The sequence below is a fragment of the Anastrepha ludens genome, chromosome 5 (genome assembly GCF_028408465.1).
Source record: "Anastrepha ludens isolate Willacy chromosome 5, idAnaLude1.1, whole genome shotgun sequence".
Lineage (NCBI taxonomy): Eukaryota > Metazoa > Arthropoda > Insecta > Diptera > Tephritidae > Anastrepha > Anastrepha ludens.
The window spans coordinates 52,068,509-52,093,169 of NC_071501.1; the positions used below are offsets into that span (position 1 = coordinate 52,068,509).

The window sequence follows — 24,661 nt, forward strand, 5'->3', positions numbered from 1 at the left end:
CATTATTCCGATCGTACACTTTTACAAAAGACAGAATGCCATAAATTTTAAGAAGAATGCAAAGTAGAACCACAAAATAAAACAAACGGTACTTTAGAGTTAAGTTTTCGCAGAAAAGAAGAGTAAAATAAGTGTCTTAATATAACGTATGTACACTTTTGTCAGTGCATTTTTTTGGTTTTTCGTGAATTACTTTTAAATTAAATACTGAAAATATTTTTTTCTTACATTTGTTACATAATTAGACGTAAAACAACACTGCATCATTACATTTCTTTAAATGCTTTAGATCGGGAGAAATTAAGAAAAAAAGGGGTCGTACGGAGAGTTTTGTCCGCAACTGTATATGTTCGACGTACTCATCCTAGGCAAGCGGGTGTCTGCCTTAGCAAGCTCGACAACTCTCTCATTTTCCTTTGTTGCCTTGTGCCCTGCTACCCAGTAAATTTTGGCCTATCTATTCTCGCAGATCTCGTCCATTTTGGAATAAGAGCTAAGAATTAGGGACTTTTTATTGGGCTTGCGCTAAAGTTCCCTTTAAATATGTACTTAAAGCCAAATGTAGTTTCTGTTATGTGGTGAATTAGTTCAAAAGAAATCTACCCCCTTAATGTGCATAAATCTATTATGAATATTTCATTTAAAAACAAATAAATAAAAACGTTCGTACTTACCGAAACCTTCACGTATGCGACCCGTCGACAATTCAATGGTACGCATTTGTGGCACCGTTTCCACCGGTATTGATACACTCGATGTGTTTGCCATGGTTGTTGCTGTTGTTGCCACTTTGTTACTACTACCATTCGACGGTGAAGTGCCATTGTTATTTTGATAATGTTGTTGTTGTTGTTGCTGCTGCTGCTGCTGTAAATGGCTGCCACTCGCCGCGCCAGCAACATTCGATGGTGACAATTTAGCCTTTTGGTGATATTGTTGCAGCTGCTGGCCTGTTGGCTGTGGCTGTGTGGGTGTGTGGGTATGGTGTGGTAGCTTGTGTTGCGCGCTACCGGATGCATTCAAATTGACATGCGTACTCTCGGTGTTTAAAACAGCGGGCGCTACATCCGGCATAGACGGAGGAGGTGAAGCCACAGTAACCGTTTTTGTTGCGCGCTGAAAATGGCAATAAATGTTTTGCATATTGAATAATGAAATTTTTAAATGTATTGTACATTGTGTATGTATGTTTATATGCATGTGTATAACGCCCACACGTACACATGTACATGTACACATACATATGTATGTAGAACGCACGAGCATTTATGGAAGCAATAATTTTTACTAGCGCCTACAGGCAAACGGAGTTGGTAACCGAATAATTTAAAGTCACGTCGATTTACCGTAATTTAGCGGAATTTTTTTCACACTGATAACTTCGCGTATGCGTTTCTACTATTTTAGTTCTGCGTTTTCGTTGTTTTTTTGCTTCCCGTTGAATTTTTGATTTCCACTTGCTTGCCTTGAATTCGGTTCTCGTTGGTTAATGACTTTGAAAGCACGTGCTTCAGTCGTGCTGGATTTTTTTCTGTACATATTTGCCATGCACTGCAAGTGCATTTTTACGATTTTTTTTTAAGCTTTGTTTCACCTACCTACTTATACATACATATTTATTTTTTTCTGCAAGCCCAGTGTTCATTAATATTTGAAAATTTATGAAATCGATATTATTGATTCGCAACGACTACTTTGCCCTTTATTTCACTTTTTCGTAGGCATGCACATATTTCTGGGCATACTTGTATGTGTGTATGTAGATGTGTATGGTATGTGTGGCTGTTCGTATTTATCGTAGATATTATTTAATAATACGCTCTTTTCCCCATACTTGCAACATTTTTCATGAAATAAGCGCACCATACGCATAACTTATTTGTGGAATGTTGATAAAATGCGAACCCATTTGGAGCATGAAAAATTAATTGAATTGAAGGAAAATTATGTGGTCAGACCTTGACCCCAACAGCTTTTAAGATTTACGCAAAGCTATAAAATTAGACATAATAAATATTTATTTAAAATTGATTGATTTTTCAAAGTAAAAAATTACAGTCAAGAAATTTCTACAACAAGTGGGAGACTTGTTGATTTCTGGAATGTAATAGGCAACAAGGCGGGTCAGAAATTTAAGAGGAAGCAAAAGGAGGTACCATACAAGATGGCGAAAAATTAATCAATTGTTTTTCATTTGCATCCCTCTGCTTATCAATAACTTTTTTGCTAAATAAAAATGAATAATTTGGGTAATGAAATCTTTACTTGGATCTTTGCGCTCCGTTGCTTGTCTCTTTGTATACTGCAGCGGTCTAGTTCACACGTGGCAAACATGATTGACGCCATTTGCACTCGACAGGATAATTAACTTTACGCCACCTTGCACCTTGTACGTGGCACCGAATCTTCCAATGCAATAGGCAATCATAGCACCGTATTTCTGGCACTAATTTTCATTTTGTGGCGTCAGCTGATAGTGTCCAGATTTAGTGTCCTCAGGCGGCCGCCGTAGTCAAATGGATTGGTTCGTGACTACCATTCGAAATTCAGAGAGAGAACGTTGGTTCGAATCTCGGTGAAAGACTAAAATAAATAAAAAAGTGTTTTCTAATAGCAGTCGCCCCTCGGCAGGCAATGGCAAACCTCCGAGTGTATTTCTGCCATGGAAAAGGTCCCCATAAAAAATATTTGCCGTTCAGAGTCGGCTTAAAACTGTAGGTCCCTTCAGTTGAGTAACAACATCAAGACGCACACCACAAATAGGAGGAGGAGCTCAGCCAAACACCCAGAAAGGGTGTACGCGCCATTTATATATATACAGGGTGAACGATATGAAGTGTTACCTATTCAAAACACCATACATTTTTTGTGTGAAATTAGTTTTTACTGATTTCAAAGACAAAATTGTTCAAAAATGAGTACAATTTTAAAATATGTATTCACTTTAGCTCGATATGACCACATTTTGTCTTTACTATAGCCTTCAAACAGTCAAAAAATGAGTTGCATCCTGCATGAATGTGATCTTGAGGTATTTTGGCCCATTCTCGTATAATCGCTTTTTTCAGCGCATCCATACTGGCATATTTTTTAGTCCTCACCTTGCTCTCCAAAATGGACCAGATGGAATAGTCCATCGGATTTGCGTCTGGCGAATTCGAAAGCCATTGTGTGTACGAAATGAATTGTGGAACATAATTTTTTAACCATTCTTGGTTCACACGAGCTTTATGAGACAGTGCCGAGTCCTGTTGGAACGTCCATGGTCTATGACCGAAATGTTTGCGTGTCCACGGCTCTAAAGCAGCTTCTAAAACATTTTCCCGATAAGAAGTGGCATTCACTTTGACACCAGGCTCGATAAAAACGATTGGAGAGCGTCCATCAGCGCTCACTGCGGCCCAAACCATTACTTGCGATGGGAAATTGCTTCGAGTGGCCATACGTAGATTCAAATTCTCATATAGCGTTCGGTCAAGTAAACACGATCGTTTTGAGTGTTTATGAACTGCTCAATTGGGAAATTTTTTTCATCAGAAAACACAATGTTAGGAAATTCGCCACGTTCGTGCAAGCGTAACAATTCCTTTGCTCTTTCGCATCGAACTTTTTTTTGCTGGGGTGAAAGATCGTGTGCTTTTTGGAACTTGTAAGCCTTGACCTTGAGCTCATTTGCCAATATGCGTCGAATGATGTCTTGCGATATTTTCATTTCTTTGGCCATTTTTCTTCCACTTCGACGTGGATTTCGTTCAAGTCGAGCCTTCATTTTCCGAACCATTTCTGGCGTTGTTGCGGTTTTTTTGGTCCACCTCCGTAGCGTTTAGCAATGCTACCAGTATTATTGTAACATTTTATAGTGCGATACACAAACATTTTATTCACTTTGAGGTGACTGAGCTCACGAACGTGAGTTGTGATTTTCCAGCCAAATATAACGCAATCACACTATTACTTTTGAATTCCATCGCAGAAAAAAAAATCAACAAAACTGAGACGCAAATGCTTTTGATGGCTTATAAACAATATATTGAACTGTCATTAGAACAATTTTGACGTTGATGTCATAAGCTGTTTTACAGATACAAGCAGTGTGAAGTTGGTAACACTTCATATCTTTCACCCTGTATGTATTATTTTGTTTTATTTGTTATTACTTTTAAGTCCAAAATATGGATGACTTCTTTACCTACATACGTATATACGATGCAACATTAAAAGTTTTTTTTTTTTTTCTTAACCTACAAGTCGGGCTGTGATCGGCAATTTTATATATTTTAGCATACAGGTGTGAATTACCTGGCCATTTCATTTTGCCACAATTTCATGCATTGAAAACATAAGACATAAGGTTTGTCTTAGCTTGCAGATAGAGAAGTAAAGACACACCGTAAAGAAAAATAACACATCTGTTGCGATAATACATTTTTCGGCTCGTTTATCGCATAATTTTTAGCACTTCAAAAGGTTTAATTTATGTATTGGAAGAACTTATTTAAATGCATACAATATTTCTGTCTTGGCGCAAGGCGAAGTCATACAAGGTGGTGGCACTAGGGCAACAATAATTTTTACAAGTCTTTTGTTTTGGAAATTTAGTATTTGGAAAGTTAAAAATTCAAACAGAATGAAAGCAAACAAACATTCCTGTTTTTTAGAGAACAGTGGAAGGTCTCTTAAATACTAAATCGCACGAAAAAAAAGAAAAATTGGCTGTTATACCGATATCATCTTGTATAAATTCGCCTTGTTTGCGCGCGATTGCTTTGTGGATTCGGCAGTGCTTTCAATCTTCGGACAGGGTGAACTGAATTCGATTGAACTTTCATTAATACAAACACAAGTTTTCTAGGCACGAAATTTCGATCGCCAAATGGCGCTGGTGGCAAACTATTTCTAAAAATTACTTGTAAACGAGGTGTGTTCAAAAAGGATGGCGAATTTTGTGTTTTTTTTCAAATATTGTTTATTTATTCATTAGTATCTATTTTGTCCCCTTCAAAGTAATCCCCATGAGATATTATGCACTTTTGCCAACGTTTTTTCCAATCTTCGAAGCATTTTAAAATATCATTTTTTTAATCTTGTACAACCCCTCCTTCGATGACGTCTTTATCTCATCAATCGTGGCTTAGCGTCATAGGCCTCTTCAGTTTCGGGAACAAGAAATAGTCACAGGGGGCCAGATCTGGGGAATACGGGGGCTGTGGCATCATTCATTTGTTGTTTTCGGCCAAAAAGTTGCACACAAGCGACGATGTGTGAGCAGGGCCGTTATCGTGATGCAAGAGCCAATTTTTGTTCATCCACAAATCAGGGCGTTTCTGGCGGATTACTTCGCGCAAATTGCAAATTGCGCAGAACTTGCAGGTAATATTCTTTATTGACCGTTTTACCTTGTGGCAAGAACTCATGATACACAATGCCCCTGCATTCGAGGAAAACGGTAGGCAAAACTTTTACATTCGACCGAACTTAGCGCGGTTTTTTCGGTCTTGGTTCATGCGGCAGCTTCCATTGATATGATTGAGCTTTGGTTTCCTCGCCATAATCATAAACGCACGATTCGTCACCAGTTATGACCTTCAGGAGCAAATTTGGGTCTCATTAGCAATGTTCATGCGATGCTGCTTTTGATCAAAATTGAGAAGTCTTGGTACGAATTTTGCGGATACCCGTCTCATGCCCAAATCATTGAAAAAATCCGAATGGCACGAGCCAATCGATATGTCTAGGTTCTCAGCAACTTATCTAACGGTGATTCGACGTTTGGCCAATACCATTTTCTTCACTTCATCAATTTTTTGTCTGTTGAAGTGTTGTTGAAGTGCCCAGGCGTCCGGCACGCTTTTCGTCGTTCACATCTTTCCTCTCGGCCTTCTGAGACCATTTGTACCACCGATAAACGTTGCTTTGGTCCAAAGCAGCTTCTCCGTAGGAGACAGTTAACATTCGGAATGCATATGCGCACTTAATTTCGTTTTTCACACAAAATTTGATACAGGTTCTTGGATCCATCTTTTTGAATAGGTAAAAATCAAAGACGTGCAAGCAAACCAGCTGTCAACAATTAAGTGAACATTCAAAATGGCCGAACTCGTCGGCTTGAGTGAGAGACATGAGTACCAACATATCGTCACAAAACAAATCGAAATTCAAATATGCGTAACCTGCGAAAATTCAAAATTCGCTATACTTTTCGAACACACCTCGTGTTTATTTTCCTTTTTAGCACACATTCAAAAAATACATTCTTCTTCTAAACCTAAACACTCTTCAAAAATCGGCCATCTAGGCGGAGATAGGACCAATACAATGCGGAACTTCGTGTTTTCAGTTCATTTATACGTTGGTTGACTTTACATTTTGCGCCTTTGCAACACTACTTGTGATGAGCTGTATTTAATATTTGTATCAAAAAAGTTTGGTATTTTTTAGCATTAACTTATATTTAACGTTTTCCTGACGAGCTTCATTTGTTCTTTTTTCTCTAAGTTCAAAAATTCATCTCGCTCAAAAGATGGTATTACTTCGTAAAAATTCTCGTCCGAAGAATTATTACGATTTTCGATGTGGACTATCGAGATAGGTCTGATCAACTTACTTCGACTTATGGTGTTAAAGAATCAGACATAGCCCCTATGATCCGGCGTTGCATGAAAATTTGGTCTACAAGAAAACTTGTTCTCGCAATTGCCCAAAAAGTACTCGTGTCGATTGGTGTAACGAAATGTTGAAGAAATTCAGTCGCGGTGGTTCAAAGCACGCCTATGACATCATAACAGATAACGAGTCTTGGATATATACATATGAGTCGGGAAAAAACAGCAATCGACAGTATGAGTGTTCCAAGACGAGCTTAACCCAATAAAAGTAAACATAAAATAGTAAATTCTGAATAGTATTTGTTTGCCAGAAGTTTTTCGGAAAATTAAGGGAAACCAACCGCCGTAGACGAATCATTTTTTACCAAGACAATGCGAGCTCTCATGTATCGGCTCACACATTAGAGATTTTGCCCTACAGCCCTGATTTGGCACCTATTGATTTCTTTTTGTTCCCGAACATCAAAAACAAAATGCGAGGCGAACGCTTTTCAGCGCCTGAATATGTTGTTGAAGCCTATAAACAATTCGTTTTGTAGATATCCACTTGTGAGTGGTAAAAGTGCTTTCAAAATCAGTTCAATCAAATGCGGAAGGAAAATATTTTGAAAAATAATAAAAATATATTCATATTTGGGCGCAAATAGAAAATACAACACTTATAATCGGAATATATGGATGTATGTCATTGTCATGAAAAAACTATCTAAGCTAAAAATTTAATAGCTAGGAAATACTCGAGTCAAGTACTTTGGTTAGATTTCTTTTCAATTCATAATGGATATCACTGGGCAGCCCTTAATGATTACAAGCACTGGAATGACACCCTGGCATTAGTGACAATTCATATCAAATTTAAAATGTTTTTGGGTGAGTACATGGAAGGAATTCGTTTCCCTGAAATAGGTTTGCCAGCACCATAAGTAGATGAGTATAGTATATGAGATAAGTTATAATCCAGTATAATTTCGATAGATTTACTTTTATATATATGGCTCAAAATCACCAAGGTGCAGAATTGGCTTTGCTAGCAATTTAATGTCTTAAATCTTGACTTATTTGAGAAAAAAAAATTAATAAATTACTTCAACTAACCTGTTTTGTGTGTACATGAAACAATATAACTAATTAATAAAGCAAATTTTAAATAAAATCAATATACATGCATGGATAATCATTTAGGGAACGCGTCCTAATGTACAATCTTCAGCAACAAGTCCAAAATTTAATATAAAAATTTGAGGTAAGTTACCCATTTCATTACCTAATACATCGTATTTTTTATACAAAATTTAGTTTTAGAAAGGATACTAAAAGATTATTTATTTTTAACTATAAAAATATCCAATATAGTTTGTCCGATACCGCACAAGTCATTTCAGTGAACGTTTCGATAATAGATCAAAAATAATTTTAAGTGAATGCAGCCATTCGGTGTCTAACGTCAGTCGAGGAAGAAAACAATAACAAAGCGGGCTGTAAGAGTATTTATCGTCAAATAAAATAAATCTAAATGGTAAGTACCTTTCAATTCATTATTCGTAGAGCGTACATCAATAGTCCGTCATTTCGTGAACGAAATTATTACATTTAATTATTGATGAAATTCTTTTTTACGACACGAAATAACAAAGTAAACTCACACATTTTCCTATTGGCAAGCACAGATCGCATTTAAGATAGCCGCCGTCTAATCAAAGCGCGCGCTTATTTGAAATCGTCATTTCGTGAACGGTCATTTCGGAAACGTTCCCGGACATGATGACACGTTCCCGAAATGACTGTTGCGTTCTCGGAATGATGATTATTATTTCTAAGGGCGAATAATTTTCAATTTTTTAATAAATTTATTTTAAAATTTTTTTTCTTTATAATAACTGCATAATGAAAACTCCTGATAAAGAAAAAAATAAAAAAAGAATCTCAAAAAAGGCTTAAAAAGGATAGTGCAGCGCAAATAACCAAAGATAAAAAGTGAATGCTAGAAGAAGAAAGTTCTTGGATAAGATGACTGAAGAGCAGAAAGAAATTAAACGGGCTAAGGAAAGAGAATATTATAGAAAAAAAAGGCGAGGCTGGTCATGGTAAAGACCCAATGGATGGTGTAGGAGGATACCTAAAAAGAACAGCTGACAGACATGTCTTGATGGGTGATGATGTTAGAACAGGTTTTTCTCCTCAATCACGTTGGGTTCTGGGACGGCGAATTCTGACAATTTGTTCAAAAATGCTGCTATCGAAGTAAAAGTAATCCCAGAACACAACGTGATTGAGGAGAAAAACCGCGTTCCAAAGTCTCTTGATGCTATTCCAGGTATAATGGACATCTCAAAAGTGTACTGACAAAAAGGACTAGACATTTTAATACAATTATATCGATACGAACATTTTCATAAAGAGCTAAAACTATCGAGGCTTTCTAGCCTTTGTAAGTTAAGTAAGAAAGTTTTTATGCCTGCAATTGAATCTCCTGTTGACGAAGAGCCCATAATTACAGATAACGATTTGAGATTTAAAAATAGAGTAAGCATCTATGAATCTGAATACTGGTCATCTTCCTCGGACAATGAAGATTTAGAGACAATGACTCGTCGTCAGCAGATTAAAGTTAAACAGATTGATGTTGAAGCAAATACGTCTTATTGCAAAGAATTCAAATCTCGTATCCCCTGGGACATTATTGCTTGTTAAAGTTCCTACTGAGAAGCCAAATATTTGCTTCAGATATGTTGCTACCTGCCAGACATGTGTCGATGACGATGATGAAGAAATCTTAGTACCCTTTTTGAGATCTGTGCGTAACAATATTAGAAAATTTAAGCTGGAATCTAAGGATATATCATATATTGATTTTGAGCAAATAAAATTTCAACACCGACGCTAAAAAAAGAAAAAAGTCAAGAATATTATTATTTTGATAATGATATTGATGTTTTTGAAAAATAATAAGTTTTGTAAAAAAATAAATAAATAAATAACTTAATTCTTTAAACGGTTGTTTATAATTTAAATCTGTCCCTATTTCTACCTAATTATATCAATATCATCATTTCGAGAACATTTTTGTCATTCCGGGAACGGTTGATCATTTTCGGGAACATTACAATATTTCAATAAAATACGCATAAATGGAGGTATTAAATATTATATATATATTTATTAGATTACAGAACTTTTGTTCTGTACATATTACGTTAATTCGATTATAAGAGTTTGAAATATTTTGAAATTTCTTAAATTTTATGAGGAATAATAGCAACTTCTTTAATTTTTTGACGTATTTTGCTTGTAGAAAATTTTTAATGTATTGATTTCATTATTGCTTATTCAATATAGATACATTATATACCCATGTTTTTAAACAAAGCTCAAATTCTGCGCTTTGTTTGGTTTTTGCGGATTTTATGAAACTTAGGAAAACGTTCCCGAAATGATGGTTTTCTACAAGATATTTACTACTAAGCAATATTACTAAAAAAATAAAGAATTCTGTGCGCTGGCCTGTAAAGTTTTAAAAATATTCAAATTAAGCAACAGTATAAACTAATAGTCATCATTATAGCTTGCAATTTTTTTTGTCATAAAACCGATTTTGAAATTCGCAACCTTGGTGATTTTGAGCCATATGAGTTATATATATATATATATATGTTATATATATATAACGGGTGATTTTTCAGCTATTATCTTTTTAAATAGTTGGTTTAAACAACTGACGCACCTTCCGTGTTTTGTTTCACTGTCAAACATTTTCAGTTTGGTCTATAATTTAACCAGAATCGTCTTACAACCGAACAACGCTTGGAAATCAATGAATTTTATTATAAAAATACGTGTTCTGTTAAGAAAGTTTAAGATTCACTTTTTTATCTAAAAATTGTGTTTAGCGACGAAGCTCATTTTTGGATCAATGAGTACGTAAATAAGCAGAATTTTCGATTTTGGAGTGAAGATCAGCCAGAAGACAGAAGAATTGCAAGAGCTACTAATATATCTAGAAAGGGTCACAGTTTGGTGCCGTTTTTGGGCTGGAGGTATCATTGGACCGTACTTCTTCAAAGATGCTGCGAATCGTAACGTAACTGTGAATGGTGAGCGCTACCGTGAAATGATATACAATTTTTTTTGCCCAAAATGCAAGAACTTGACTTGCATGACATGTGGTTTCAGCAAGACGGTGCCACATGCCACACAGCATGCGTAACAATGGACTTGTTGAGAGGCGACTTCGGTGAACATTTTATTTCACGTTCGGGACCTGTCAATTGGCCACCCAGATCGTGCGATATAACACCTTTACACTATTTTTTGTGGGGCTATGTTAAAGCGCATGTCTATTCAGAGAAGTCTGCTGCAATTAACGCATTGGAAGACAACATTAAAGCATTTATATGTGAGATACCGGCCGAAACATTGGAAAGAGTATGCCAAAATTGGACTAAGCGGATGGACCATTAGAAGCGCAGTCGCGGTCAACATTTGCATGAAATAATCTTCAAACATTAAATTATATGGACTGTACTATCGATTTAAATAAAAATTTCATGCAGTTTTCTGAACTTTACGTGTGTTTTTTTGAAAAAATTTCCTATGGCTCTTAAAAAATCACCCTTTACAAGCGTTTCCCCACACATTTTGGCAAATACGGTGTATCCAAATATTTGTGCATACAAAATATTCGTTTATAAAAAAAAACACCAGTCTAACGGTTAGACGCGATAGAAGTGAAACCTTCCGTAAAACAAACTGAGAGAGAATAAGACGAAAGCAGCATTAGGAGCAAGCATTAGGTTCATTATAATATTGCTATAAAGTTTATATTTTATTTTCTTCATTTTATTATTATTCATCCTCAATGTATTCAATTTCAACAAATGATACGAGTGGCTTATGATAGCTAAAATATGATACAAATGCTTTGGTTTCGATGTTGTCAAGATATCTTTGAAATACCGCGTCAATTGTTGTTTTTGATCGTGTTGTCGATTCAGTGCGATTGTTACACATTTTTAAATTGAATGTTGTATTGAGAAAGTCAAAGGAACCGCTGTGTCCAATGCAAAATTTACGTTAAAATCGCCACTTAAAATCATTGGAACTTTATTGTAATCTTTTCTAAGTATCCGCGATACTTCTGGTGTATACTTTATTAAATTTTCGTGAATGAATTCCGTGATGCTATTTATTGATTTTTTTTCTGTCGATATTCACGACACTTTTCTGCATTATTTTTCGGCATAATTGCGGTAAATATTTAAAAATGAAAATATTTACGAATATAAAAATACACACGCGGTTGCTATTATGAGCGTCCCGAGCAAAACCTGCGTGACCGAAACTCTAACACAATTACATTTTTTTGAATGTTACAAACACATATGCACGCAGGTTTTGCTGGGGCGTGACCGAAACTCTAACACAATTACACATACGCACTCGTATTTGTTTGAAAATCGACTTTTTTTTTTGGTTCTCCGTCACCTTTGGAAAATGTGTAAACAGTAAGCAAACTTTATTCATATATTTTTCCTCATTTTTGCATCAGTAAAATTAAACAAACGCCGTAGCCGAATGGGTTGGTGCGTGACTACTATTCAGAATTCACAGAGAGAACGTCAGTTCGAATCTCGGTGAAAACACCAAAATTAAGGAAAACTATTTTTCTAATAGCGCTCACCCCTCAGCAGGCAATGGCAAAACACCGAGTGTATTTCTGCCATGAAAAAAAGCTCCTCATAAACATATCATAAAATAAAAAAATAAAATAACTGTATAAAAAAATTTTTTTCTTGTGATTCGAACCAAGGATTTTGGATCGGAAGCTCACATTGCTAGCCGCTCGGCTATCGCGCCATGCTGTCGGCGCTGGCCTAAACGTTATTTAGTTCGTCGCTACGTGTATATGTAATATTCGTAGCCAAGAGTGTCGCTTTTTTCGTTTCACTTTTTCTCAAATCACTCCCAACGATTCTAAAGAAGTTTTCACTTCAAAAGTATGAAATACTTGGACATATCCCCGTATACAATATGACGATTATCATGAATTCCGTGTGGATTCAGTGTGGAACAAAGAGCTAGACTGAATTTCTTCCATCTGGGTCTATTCTGCGTCAATCTCTTAACTTCATTCCAGCTAAGGCGTATGGCGCGGGTTTCGTCATTAGGTATTCATTTGTTTTTCCCGTCTTTGGCTTCTTTGAAGACTCCAATCGCGAGTCCTGGGTCCTGTTATATCGCCATTTTTCCTCTTCTTCTTCGTGTGTTCTGGCCTATAAATAAGCTTTCGATATAACTTTTGGCTAAAATATTTTGAACATTTTTTCTGGGCATCTATTTACAAAGACTTGTAGTGAGATTGTGCCAGCAGTCGTTGCATTTCACGTTAAGCACACGTAAAGTAAAGACGACTTTACATTGGAACTACAAATTTAAAGTTTTGCGCGCCGTGTTTTTTGTGTGATGCGTCTCAAATTGCTTGCAGAGAGTCAAACGCCGCCGTTGCTTTCTTTATTCGGCTTTTGATATCATCATTCGAACTGTCCCTCATCGCTAGAATGCTTACAAGTAGCAGAGTGATTGCACTTCTTCCAGATCAATGCCAACAATTGAGAATTTTTGCGTATTTTCTGCGCTCGTACGATGTTCTTGCTTCTGCTTCTTGCACTGCTGTATCTGGGCTGTCAATGTCAGGGTAGTTGTGGGACAATAGACAGATGTCGTCTGCATAGTGGAGACCCCGCTAGGCGCGCTTGCAGTCCCCTGGTAATGCCACCGCGAAATGACGTTGCGTTCTTCTTGACGGCGACCAAAATAATATTGGTACGCAACTAAGTTCCCGCTGCTTAGATGCCGCCAGCAGTGTGTGCTAGTCGATTCTAACATAACCTAAATGTCATAAACCAAGCTTAGACAATAGACAGATGTCGTCTGCATAGTGGAGACCGCGCTAGGCGCGCTTGCAGTCCCCTGGTAATGCCACCGCGAAATGACGTTGCGTTCTTCTTGACGGCGACCAAAATAATATTGGTACGCAACTAAGTTCCCGCTGCATAGATGCCGCCAGCAGTGTGTGCTAGTCGATTCTAACATAACCTAAATGTCATAAACCAAGCTTAGACATATGGTAAACAAACTTTGTCGACACATTAGTGATTTGGTTTTGGTGACATATACTTTTGGTTTTATGAAAATGCCTGATTTTGTGCCGAATAATCCTCGTTTGCGGGAAGTGTTGCTTTTACTCTTTCATTCGAAAAAATGGCGGCTGAAGCGCATCGAGGGCTACAAAAAGTTTATGGAGACATGCCGAGATACGTTCCGTGACTTCAAAGACCGTGATTTTAATGTTGACGACCGTCCGCGTAAAGAAAGCCTAAAACCTTCGAAGACGTTGTATTGGAGGCATTGCTCAATGAGGATCCGTGTCAAACGCTAGAGGAGCTTGCTTCAGTATTAGGAGCTACCCGCCAATCCATTTCCAAGCGATTGCATATTTTGGGAATGATTCAGTTAAAGGGGACTTGGGTTCCTTATGAGTTAGAGCCAAGGGATGTTAAACGTTGTTTTTTCGCCTGTAAACAACTGCTCAAGCGGCAAAAAAGGAAGTGTTTTCTTCATCGCATCGTGATGAGTGATGAAAAATGGATTCACTACAGCAATTCAAAGAAAAGAAAGTCATGGGGACTGCCCGATCATGCTTCACGCTGCGAAGGTTGTGCTATGTATTGGGTGGGACCAAGTTGGTGTTATTTATTATGAACTGTTAAAACCAAGCGATACCATCACTAGGGATCGGCATCGACTTCAATTGATACGATTGAGCCGAGCACTGTGCGAGAAGTGGCCGCAACATGCGGAGAAGCATGAAAAACTGATGCTACAGCATGACAACGCTCAGCCTCACGTTGCCAAACCCGTTAAAACCTATCTGGAAACACTGAAATGGGAAATCCTACCCCACCCAACATATTCTCCCGATATTGCGCCGTTAGATTATTACCTGTTCCGATCGATGGCACATGGTTTAGATGACCCGCAGTTCCATTCATATGAAGACATCAAAAAATGGCTTGATTCGTGGATAGCCTCAAAAGATGAACAGTTTTACCGCGACAGCATACGAGATCTACCAGAAAGTTGAGAAAAAGTAGTAGCCCGTGACGGGCAATACTTTCAATGATTCACTTGTGACCATTTTTTCAGAATAAAGTTGTATTTTCATCAAAAAAAAAAAAACAGCGCGAAGTTATTATAGTTGCGCACCTAATATTAAACAGCGGTGGTGTTGCTAAAAAGCGCTGTGCATATTTTTTACTAAATTAAAAGTTGTATCTATGCAAACGAAGTAGTTGGAACCAGTCTGTGCGTTCAAAAACCCTGCATTACCTACCGAATATTTTAGCTGGTAAAAATATTAAATTATCTCAACTGAGATTTGTATTTACCGCTGACAAGGAAAAACTACAAATGACTCATTTGCCGCTATAAATATGGAAACTAAATCCCAACCGCAATGTAACTACTAATACTCGGGCATGGAACGTACTCGTTCTTAAATCATTTTTTCATTACTGCAATCTCTCTTTCTTTTTTATGACCTTTTCGTGCTGTGACTACAAAACAAACCAAATAAATGGTTGTAAGTATGTAACTGAGTATGAGAAGTTGAAACAAAGTACGAAAGTTAACAAGAAATAAATGAAAATAATTACGACATAGCCTATACATATGCATGTATGTATGTATATACATATGTGAAAACAGATATGGAGAAGTAAACGTAGATGGAGATACGAGATACCTACTTCAATAACGAATAAAGACCCACGAATATATCATAAAAGATGCATGAAAGCAAAACGAATGACAGTTGTGATCAAAAGTGGCTAACTGATGTTAAAGTGCGTGCTCACTAGGGCGCTCGCTTGCAAATTCGGCAGGAAAGTGAGATCGTATGAAAGGCGCAGCGTATACTCGTGCACTCTTTAGAGCTTACAGCCATACAGCTTTGTAACTCAGAGAACCATTCTGATGCGTTCCACTCAGAAGCGGAATTTCAAAAACAAATAAATAACCGCTGGTTGCGTTGCGTATCGATAACTTACCTGAACAGGTGCTGGTGCTACGATCGCTTCGGCGCCGCTTCCGCTCTCCGAACCGCTGAGCGGTGAACGCGGTCGCGCTATTGCCGCTGTTGTTGGTGTTGTTATGGGTATTGTCGCAGTGGCGACAGATGTTTGTTTTCTGCTGGGTGGCGCTGGCAGCAGCATTGAGGGGGATAACCGGTTTGCCGGAGTTGGCTTTGACACTGGGTCTGCTGCCAGCGTGTCTCGTCCACTGCTTGAGACGTTAATAGGGCTATTGCGAGTGGCACTTCCTTCGCCATCATAGCTAGCACTGTGATTGCTATTATTGTTGCTGCTGGCATTTTTATTGCCCGCCTCATCGTCTTCGAATTTAACCCAGTTCTTTTTGCCAGCTGCGGCATCGTCCATCACATCCAATGCAACATCCTCTAGGGGATGAGAGACGGATGCGACGTTTGTGGTTGGTGATGCCTGCTGTGAGTTATGTTGTTCGCCGTTATCGGCCATAGCTGGAATTTTAGTGTACGTAAATTTGTTGTTGCCGGTGACTGTTTTGATTTCACTTGTATTTTCGCTTTTGCTTTTGTTTTAATTTTTGTATTTGTTTTAGTTTTTGGTTTTTCTATTTTTGTTTTGTATCTGTTTTAAATAGTTTCTACCTTCTGCTATTCCACTGCTACTGGGTTCAGAGATGAATTGAATTGCGGCGACAACGTGTGCGATACGCAATAAATGCTTTCGCAGGTAGCTGTGTTATTTCGTGCTTTTGGTTTTTCTATATTATCTAAAACTTTTTATTAGTTTAGAGAGTTTTTTAGAGTTCTATGGGCCTATTGTATAAGTTTCTAAAAAGGGTATTTGGTATTTTATCTCGCCGCTTAAAAAAATACATAAAATACACAACAACAAAAAAATTGTTAGTAAATAATGAGCATAAAAAATTACTGTTTTTTCATCAATATTATAAAGGGTGGTTAAATTTTAAGGGCCGATGTTGAATGTGAACCACACCTAAACGTCAAGTTTTTTTCTGCATTTCATGTGATATTTTTCAATTCTAGACTAACTCAATTTGAACTATGGAAAGATACATAATCGAGCAACGTGTTAAAGTTATTCAGGCTTATTATGAAAACGGGCGTTCTAATCAAAATGCATATCGCGCACTTCATCTTCAGTGATGAGGCACATTTTCACCTCAGTGGATTCGTCAATAAGCAGAATTGCCGCATTTGGTCGAATGATAATCCAAGAGTGATTGCCGAAAAACCAATGCACCCACAAAGAGTGACTATTTGGTGCAGTTTATGGGCCTGCGGCATCATTGGGCCGTATTTTTTCCAAAATGAGGCCGGTCAGGCAGTTACTGTGAATAGTGTTTGCTATGGTGAGATGATAACGAACTTTTTATGGCCCGAATCGGAAGATATGGATGTGAACGATATGTGGTTTCAACAGGACGGTACCACTTGTCACACAGCTAACGAAACAAAGGCTCCTTTGCGCGAAAAATTTGATGGCCGAATAATCTCACGTCGCGGCGATGTCAATTGGCCGCCAAGATCATGTGATTTGACACCTTTGGACTTCTTTATTTGGGGTTATTTGAAAGAAAAGGTGTACGTCGATAAGCCAGAAATAATTCAAGAGCTAAAGGATGAGATAATTCGGCACATTAACGGCATAGAACCTCAATTATGCCTCAGCGTCATCGAAAATTTGGACCATCGGATGGAGATGTACCGTCGAGGCTGCGGCAGCCATTTGTCTGATGTTTTGTTTCGTGCGTAATTGAGCCATGCCAGTATTATCATAATAAGGAGAAATGACAATAATTTCCTAAAAAAATTGTATTTTATTCAAATCCAACACCGGCCCTTGAAATTTAACCACCCTTTACTATAAAAGCGTGAAGATGTCTAACCCTGAGGAAGTGAGTTTAAGAACATTTATCCTTAATAGTTTCTAAAATACTGCATCTTCAAGTTTATGAGGAGCTGTAATTAGCTTTGGACACAAATATACCATATTCTCGATTTAATCGTTTTTCTTTAGATACCAAGGAAACCCTAGATACCTGATTTGGCTTATTAGGTCATGCGTGGTATATCCAAAGTAGTGGCCTCCTAATGCGTATTGGAAATTATTTTATCCATTAATTTTTTAAAGTTGTACTCAATTTCTGAAACTTAGCGGATCCGTTTTGTTATTGAAATTCTTCCAACCTTTCTTTAATTTGTGTATATTACATATATTTTTTCCATTGAATTGTTCCAACTATTCTCTTAACCTTCATTTGCATGCGCTCACTTTATGGCGCACACTCACATTGACACTTTGATCACATCATACCGATATATGGTTTTTTGGTATATGGACTCGTGTTCACATTTTCCTCACTTGCGTTTTACTTCTACTACTTTAATACGTTTTCACAGCCACGTTTGCACTCCCAACTCAACTATTAAGTTGCGTTTTGTTATTATGAATAATATTTCAAATATTTTTAAATTTAATCATTTATTACATAAGCTTGCGTGCTGGCCTAAAGGCATTTTTCCACTATGCACACATTAAAAAACTAAAAAAATATGCGCAAAGGTTATGGCGAAGCAAAAGTTGAAGGAGAAAATGAAAAGATAAATAAGTATGTAGACTTTAAGCCGCGTTCGCGCCCCGCCAATTTACGCCTCACACGTTATTGCCAACAATTTGACGCGTTTAAGCCAGCAATGTCTGTTCACAACTGAGCGTTACACATGTGGCCGAAAAGCGGCACACCCAGCGCACCAAGTCAAAAGCGATGTGTGCTCACTAATACCTTTAGTCATTTCCAAGGGGCTCTGTCATTTCAATCGTACATCCGTAAGCTCGACTGGCAGTCGTAAACTCACATTTAAATTCATATCATATTTATGCTGGAAGTATTTCTCACAACCGTTCTGGTGGTTAAACACTCACAAGCCTTTATTTGGCACACCTTTGCTTTATATCTGTACGCATCGCATTGGTACGCTATTTCGTTTACTCTAAAAGCTCACTGCTTCGACTCATTTTGTGCATTTCGCCACGCGACGCTACTGTTCGACAACCAGCTAACGAATCTACCTGCTTACTTGCTGCATACCCGTATATACCTAACGACCAATTAACTTTGCTTTCGTTTTTGAGCTGCTCATTTTCGTTCGCAGTGCTGTGCTCACTTACTATCGGCTGAGGTGAGATGATCGCTTGCTTGCTCTCACCGTAACTGCCGTTCCGCTACATGCGATCGGCACTCGCTCACTCATCACTTCGTTTAAAAGCTAATGAGTAAATATTGACTAAAGTAAAAAACAATGGAAATGGTTTAATGAAAGTTATCTGCTTTGCATTTGTATAAAAATGTTTTTGTGTGTGCGTGTGTTTGGCTTTAGCAATAAACTCCTATCGGTCATTGAACGACTGTTGGTCACCATTCTGCATTTCTTTGAGCACACAAACACTCATTAAACAATTCTTTAGAAATTAGGTCAACTGAGGTGAGTATTTCACACACACACACATTTACAGTGAATGATTTGGTTGTACATATTCACAGTTATACCTATATTTTATTTATTTATTTAAATTTAATAATTAATACCAGATTAAACCAGTTGTCTTTAACACCGATTTTCGACCGCACTAAAAATTTTTGTATTTCATTTTTAGAAGTAAAATTTCCTTAGACAAGGCAAAATATATTTTGATTATCATTAATAATTTTAAACAAATCTTCATTTGCATTATAACAAAAATACGGGTATACATACAGCTATGGTCAAACATTTAGCGCACTTAAAAAGAGTTCAATATAATGCTCGATTAAATGATATGAAACCAAATTAAATCCAGTTTTTTTAACTAAATATATTTAACACTTTATTATAAGACAAAATAACTTAAAGTAGACAGTTTTCCCTAGTGAAAATATGATAAAATAGAAGTAATTCTTATTTGCTCATAGTGGGATTTGGACAAAGACTTAGCGCAGTTTTGATTTCTGTAAAAAATATGAAATATTTGTAAGAGTTGAGAAAAGATTGTTGACTTTTATTATTTACCATATCAATATTTGGTAGAATAACCGTTATTCTGTATAACTGCTTCTCACCTGCGTGGTAAACTCTCTATTAACTTTTAGCACTTGTCCAAAGGAATAGAGTTCCATGCTTCATGTACACCTTCCTAAAGTTCATCGATATTTTTAAATTTTTTTTGTCCAACCATCGTCTTCACATCATTCCACAAGTTTTCGATTGGATTTAAATCCGGACTTTGTGCTGGCCAATCGAGCTGAGTAATATTTTCCTGCGAAAGTCAGTTTTTGACCACTCCTGCAGTATGTTTGGGATCGTTGTCGTGCATAGATGTCCAATTTACTGGCATAAACTCGAAAGAATATGGCCCCATATTATTTCTAAGTATATTCAGATACATATGCTTATCCATATTTCCTTCTATCTTGACCAGCGGCCCAACCCCCCAAACTTTTAAATTCCCACCGCCATGCTTCACCGTGGATTGGTTTCCTGATTTTTTTCACGATGTACATACGTTTTTCCATCAGGACCGATGCGGTTTATTTTAGTTTCATCCGTAAAAAGTACTCGTTTCCAAAACTCGGTCTTTTTTTTGGAAGAGGTGCCTGTGCGCGAATGATAAACGCGCTTTAATATTCTTTTTTGATAGGAGCGGTTTTTTTCTGCTTATGCGACCAAATATTTTATTTTCATTCAGACGCCTTCGCAAGAGCTTACTGGTCACAACTAAGCCTAATTCTGCCCTTACGTCAGCCGCTATCGTTCATGAAGACATAAAAGGGTCCGATCGACTTTTCCTTACAATTATTTGATCCTCACGGGGGGAACTTTCACGAGGCGGAGCTTTACGAATTTTTTTTTTGTTTTAATAAATTAGCATCCGACTTGACATCTCTGATGGCATTGAATACCATTTTTCTTGAACAATGCACTATTCTGGAAATCTTCACTTGATTGGTCCCCATTTGGTAATGGTTCCATATTATTTTTCTTTGTTCAACTGAACAACACTTTCCTCTAGCCATTTTAGCAAAAATTTAAATAATAGACGTTATTAATTAAATATTCGCCATAAAAAATAGTTATTTGCCGAACCGATCGCATGTAAGAGAAAAACACGTGTAAGTGCGCTAAATAGTTGTCCAGCGTAATTGAGACAGAACTCAAGAAAAAATAAGCAATAACAAATACGAAAGAATTATAACGGTTATTTTTTGGGCATTTGAAGAGACCCATAAATAACTCTTATCATGCTGAAAACAAAATTAGGAAAATTTGCACTCTCTTAGAAGTAACTGCATTATTTATCAGTATATATTTATATAAATATATCAACGGAAATGACCTTTTCAGAAATTTTCAAAAAAATTGATTTTTGGGTAAATTTTCATTTCATTTCGTGTATTCTAAATTTTAAAATTGGAACTGCTTTAAAGTCACAACAGCGCAGTGATAAGGATGTGGATTGTCCAGTGTGAAATTCTCATCAGGATTTATCATCTTGGATTGTAACCAAATCAGACACATTATTGCCGGCCTGCATAGCGAATGTTTTCCAATAGCAAAATGTTGCCCAAACAGTCTCACAGCTTACGTAGGCGTACTGCGGTGCCGTTTTGGCAAAACATTTTATTTCAAAATGCACTTTGCACCAGCAACAATACTCAGCTTGGAAATATTTCTCCAATTTGACTATGCCCTGTTTTTCATTGGCTTATCTCATGTTTGTTTTTTAACGTGTACGGATAGTAAAATATTAATGGTTATCACAGAGTTGTGATCTTTTCGCACTTATGTCAAGACGCCATTTAAAAATAAATCTATAGAAAAAAGGAAATCGAAACAATTCAACATTAAACAAGCGAAATTCGTTTTATCTTTTTGCGCTGTCGTTGAATGAATCAACAGCAAATCAATTTTACTGCTCAATTATGCATCCCATTGCAGCTAGAAAATAATACATAAAGAGGTGTTAATTGTTTTTTTTTTTCAAACAATTAGCGAGTGTAAGCAATAATGTAAAACACTGTGCATTTAAAATTGTTTACTGCCGTTTTTAGAGCCTTTTCATGCAGTTTATTCAAGCGCACTAAACGAGTGTGCAAAAAAAAAAAAAAAAACTACCAAGTAGTTAAAATTACATTAAAATCGAGCTCTATGTGGTTTTATATCGGAGAAATACAAGTACTGACCAGTACTGCTTTTACTTTGAGTTTATTTGGTATACAAAATAATCGGATTATCCTAGCGAAGACGGAACGGAACGTGGTAATTGTGAACGTATATCACTTTAAGTCCTTTGGACAACGAAAAGTGGCCAATCACTAATGAGACAAGTTCCTTCTGCTTAAGGGGACAGACACCTGTAAACGGCCATATTTTCCCTGATTTTCATTAAAATTATTTCAAATGAAGAAATCAATATATTTTTTTCAAAACTGGCAAACAGTTTATTTATACATTCAAATAATATACACTTTTTTTGTTTTATTTTAATCATTTAAAATGCCGGATGTACACTGAATTCTTCTAGGAAGGTCGCAGCGTGGCTTCTCAATCGGCGGGCATTGTAGCTTCGGCGTCAATGAGCTGAATACAAAAAAACAACAATTTTTTTGTTTACTAATGCCATAATTTCTATGTGAATTAAAAAAAATGGGTGAGAAAAAAATCGCGGAAAAAAATGCTTCAAAAAAATGAATTTTAGGGCGAATTTTCCTACTATTTTTGCTGTGAAAAACTTATTTTTCGAAAAATTTTCGAAAACTTGTAAAAAGTTTATATATATATAACTGGCGCGTACCAAATGTTTTTCTGAATTTTGGTGTTTCACCGAGATTCGAACCTACGTTCTGTGAATTCCTAATGGTAGTCACGCACCACCCATTCGGCTACGGCAGCCGCACATAGAAAGTAATATCATAAAAGAGATGTATGCAAAATTTCAGGGAGATCGGTCAATAACTTTTTGAGTTATCGTGTACACCAATTCGAAAAATATAGTTTTGAGAAAAACGCGTTAAAGTTTGAATACATCAAAATTCAATGATTTTTGAGATTTACCGATTAATCGGCAATTCCAGCGCCATATATGTAAATTAATAATCCTTCTGAAGCCTCGTAGAACTCATTCTGTTCAATTAGTTGCTTTGACGTGCTTTACGAACTTCTTTAGTGGCTAATGAGCTGAGCCGATTTCCTCGAATCACCCTCTTTTCATCCAGTTTTTCAGCGTATGAATTACATTATCGGCCAATTATTATATTTGAGGAGTTCATTGCTTCTAAAGTCGATGTATATTCTTCATTGAATAATCCAGCAGCAATGTATGAGACCATTTCAATAATTTTTAACCCCGAATGTAGGTGTTTTGGGGCGAGACGCCAAACGGTAAAGTTGAAACTCTCAAATGCGTTTTGCGTGTGACCACCCAAACATCTTTCGAGCAATTCATCTCCTGATAAATCTAAAGCTATTGGATCTACGTGCTGCTGAATATCTGGGTGTAGTGGTGCAGGTCGCAAAGCGAATGGGTCTGGTGGTGAACGAGGACAAAACGAAGTACCTCCTGTCTTCAAACAAACAGTCGCGGCCCTCGCGTATCGGCACCCACGTCACTGTTGACACTTATAATTTCGAGGTTGTAAAAGACTTCGTTTATTTAGGAACCAGCATTAACACCGATAACAATGTCAGCCTTGAAATCCAACGTAGAATCTCTCTTGCCAACAAGTGTTACTTTGGACTAAGTAGGCAACTGAGCAATAAAGTCCTCTCTCGACGAACAAAACTAACACTCTACAAGACTCTCATCATGCCCGTCCTAACGTATGGCGCAGAAGCTTAGACGATGACAGCATTCGATGAAGCGACGCTTGGAGTGTTCGAGAGAAAGATTCTGCGTAAGATTTTTGGAGCTTTACACGTCGGCAACGGCGAATATCGCAGACGATGGAACGATGAGCTGTATGAGCTTTACGACGACATAGACATAGCGCAGCGAATAAAGTTCCAGCGGCTACGTTGGCTGGGTCATGTCGTCCGAATGGATACAAACGCTCCGGCTTTGAAAGTATTCGATGCGGTACCAGCTGGTTGTAGCAGAGGAAGAGGAAGGCCTCCTATGCGTTGGAAAGATCAGGTGGAGAAGGAGTTGGCTTCACTTGGTGTGTCCAATTCGCGCCGGTTAGCATGAGAAAGAAACGACTGGTGCGCTTTGTTAAACTCGGCCAAAATCGCGTAAGTGGTTATCGCGCCAATTAAGAAGAGAAGAAGAAGTGGTGCAGGTTGATTAAAATTTTCTCCATAGGCTTAGGTTTTTGCCATTTGCACCAGCTGTCAGGACCAGGTGGACAGTACTCATGGCTTGGCTTGTCATCCGTGGAGCACAAATGATAATAGGTGGTCATTACAGCTTTTTTCATACTCTGAACGCTGTCAACATTTCTACGAATATCTAACCCATAGTATACTGATTATTTGTTGATGAGAACTTGAGTGAGTTTGCCTCTTCCTCCGAGTTTTGTTTATCTTTTGTGACTTTTCGAAGGCCGGTACCCCATACGGATTTACATCGATAATACCTTTAAATGTTTGTGAATCTCTTCTGCAGATATTACGCCGTCCGATTATCACCTGTACCGATCGATGGCCGTGGATAGACTCAAAAGATGAACAGTTTTACCGCGACGGCATACGAGATCTACCAGTAAGTTGGGAAAAAGTAGTAGCCCGTGATGGGCAATACTTTCAATGATTCACTTGTGACATTTTTTTCAAAATAAAGTTGTATTTTCATCAAAAAAAAAGCAGCAAGAACTTAGTTGCCCACCTAATATTAATTTGTGCTTTCACGCGGCACTTCTTTTCCATTAGTTTGTTTAATTTAAATCCCAAAAAACGCATT

At 37.3% G+C, this 24,661-nt stretch overlaps 1 protein-coding gene across 9 annotated transcripts in view; it reads right to left on the reverse strand.

Annotated features, from left to right (window-relative positions):
• LOC128862767 (uncharacterized) overlaps positions 1-18,446 on the reverse strand; it is a 37,201-nt gene extending 18,755 nt beyond the window's left edge. For 3 of the 9 annotated variants that reach the window (XM_054101490.1, XM_054101489.1, XM_054101482.1), the window contains exons 1-3: positions 18,219-18,446; positions 15,710-16,568; positions 675-1,116 (exon numbers count right to left, since the gene is read on the reverse strand). In XM_054101490.1, coding sequence (XP_053957465.1) covers positions 675-1,116; positions 15,710-16,198 — 931 coding nt within the window. In that variant the 5' untranslated portion in view covers positions 16,199-16,568; positions 18,219-18,446. The other 6 variants (XM_054101486.1, XM_054101487.1, XM_054101485.1 and 3 more) reach the window with 6 other exon arrangements.
• Positions 18,447-24,661: the final 6,215 nt, after the last annotated feature.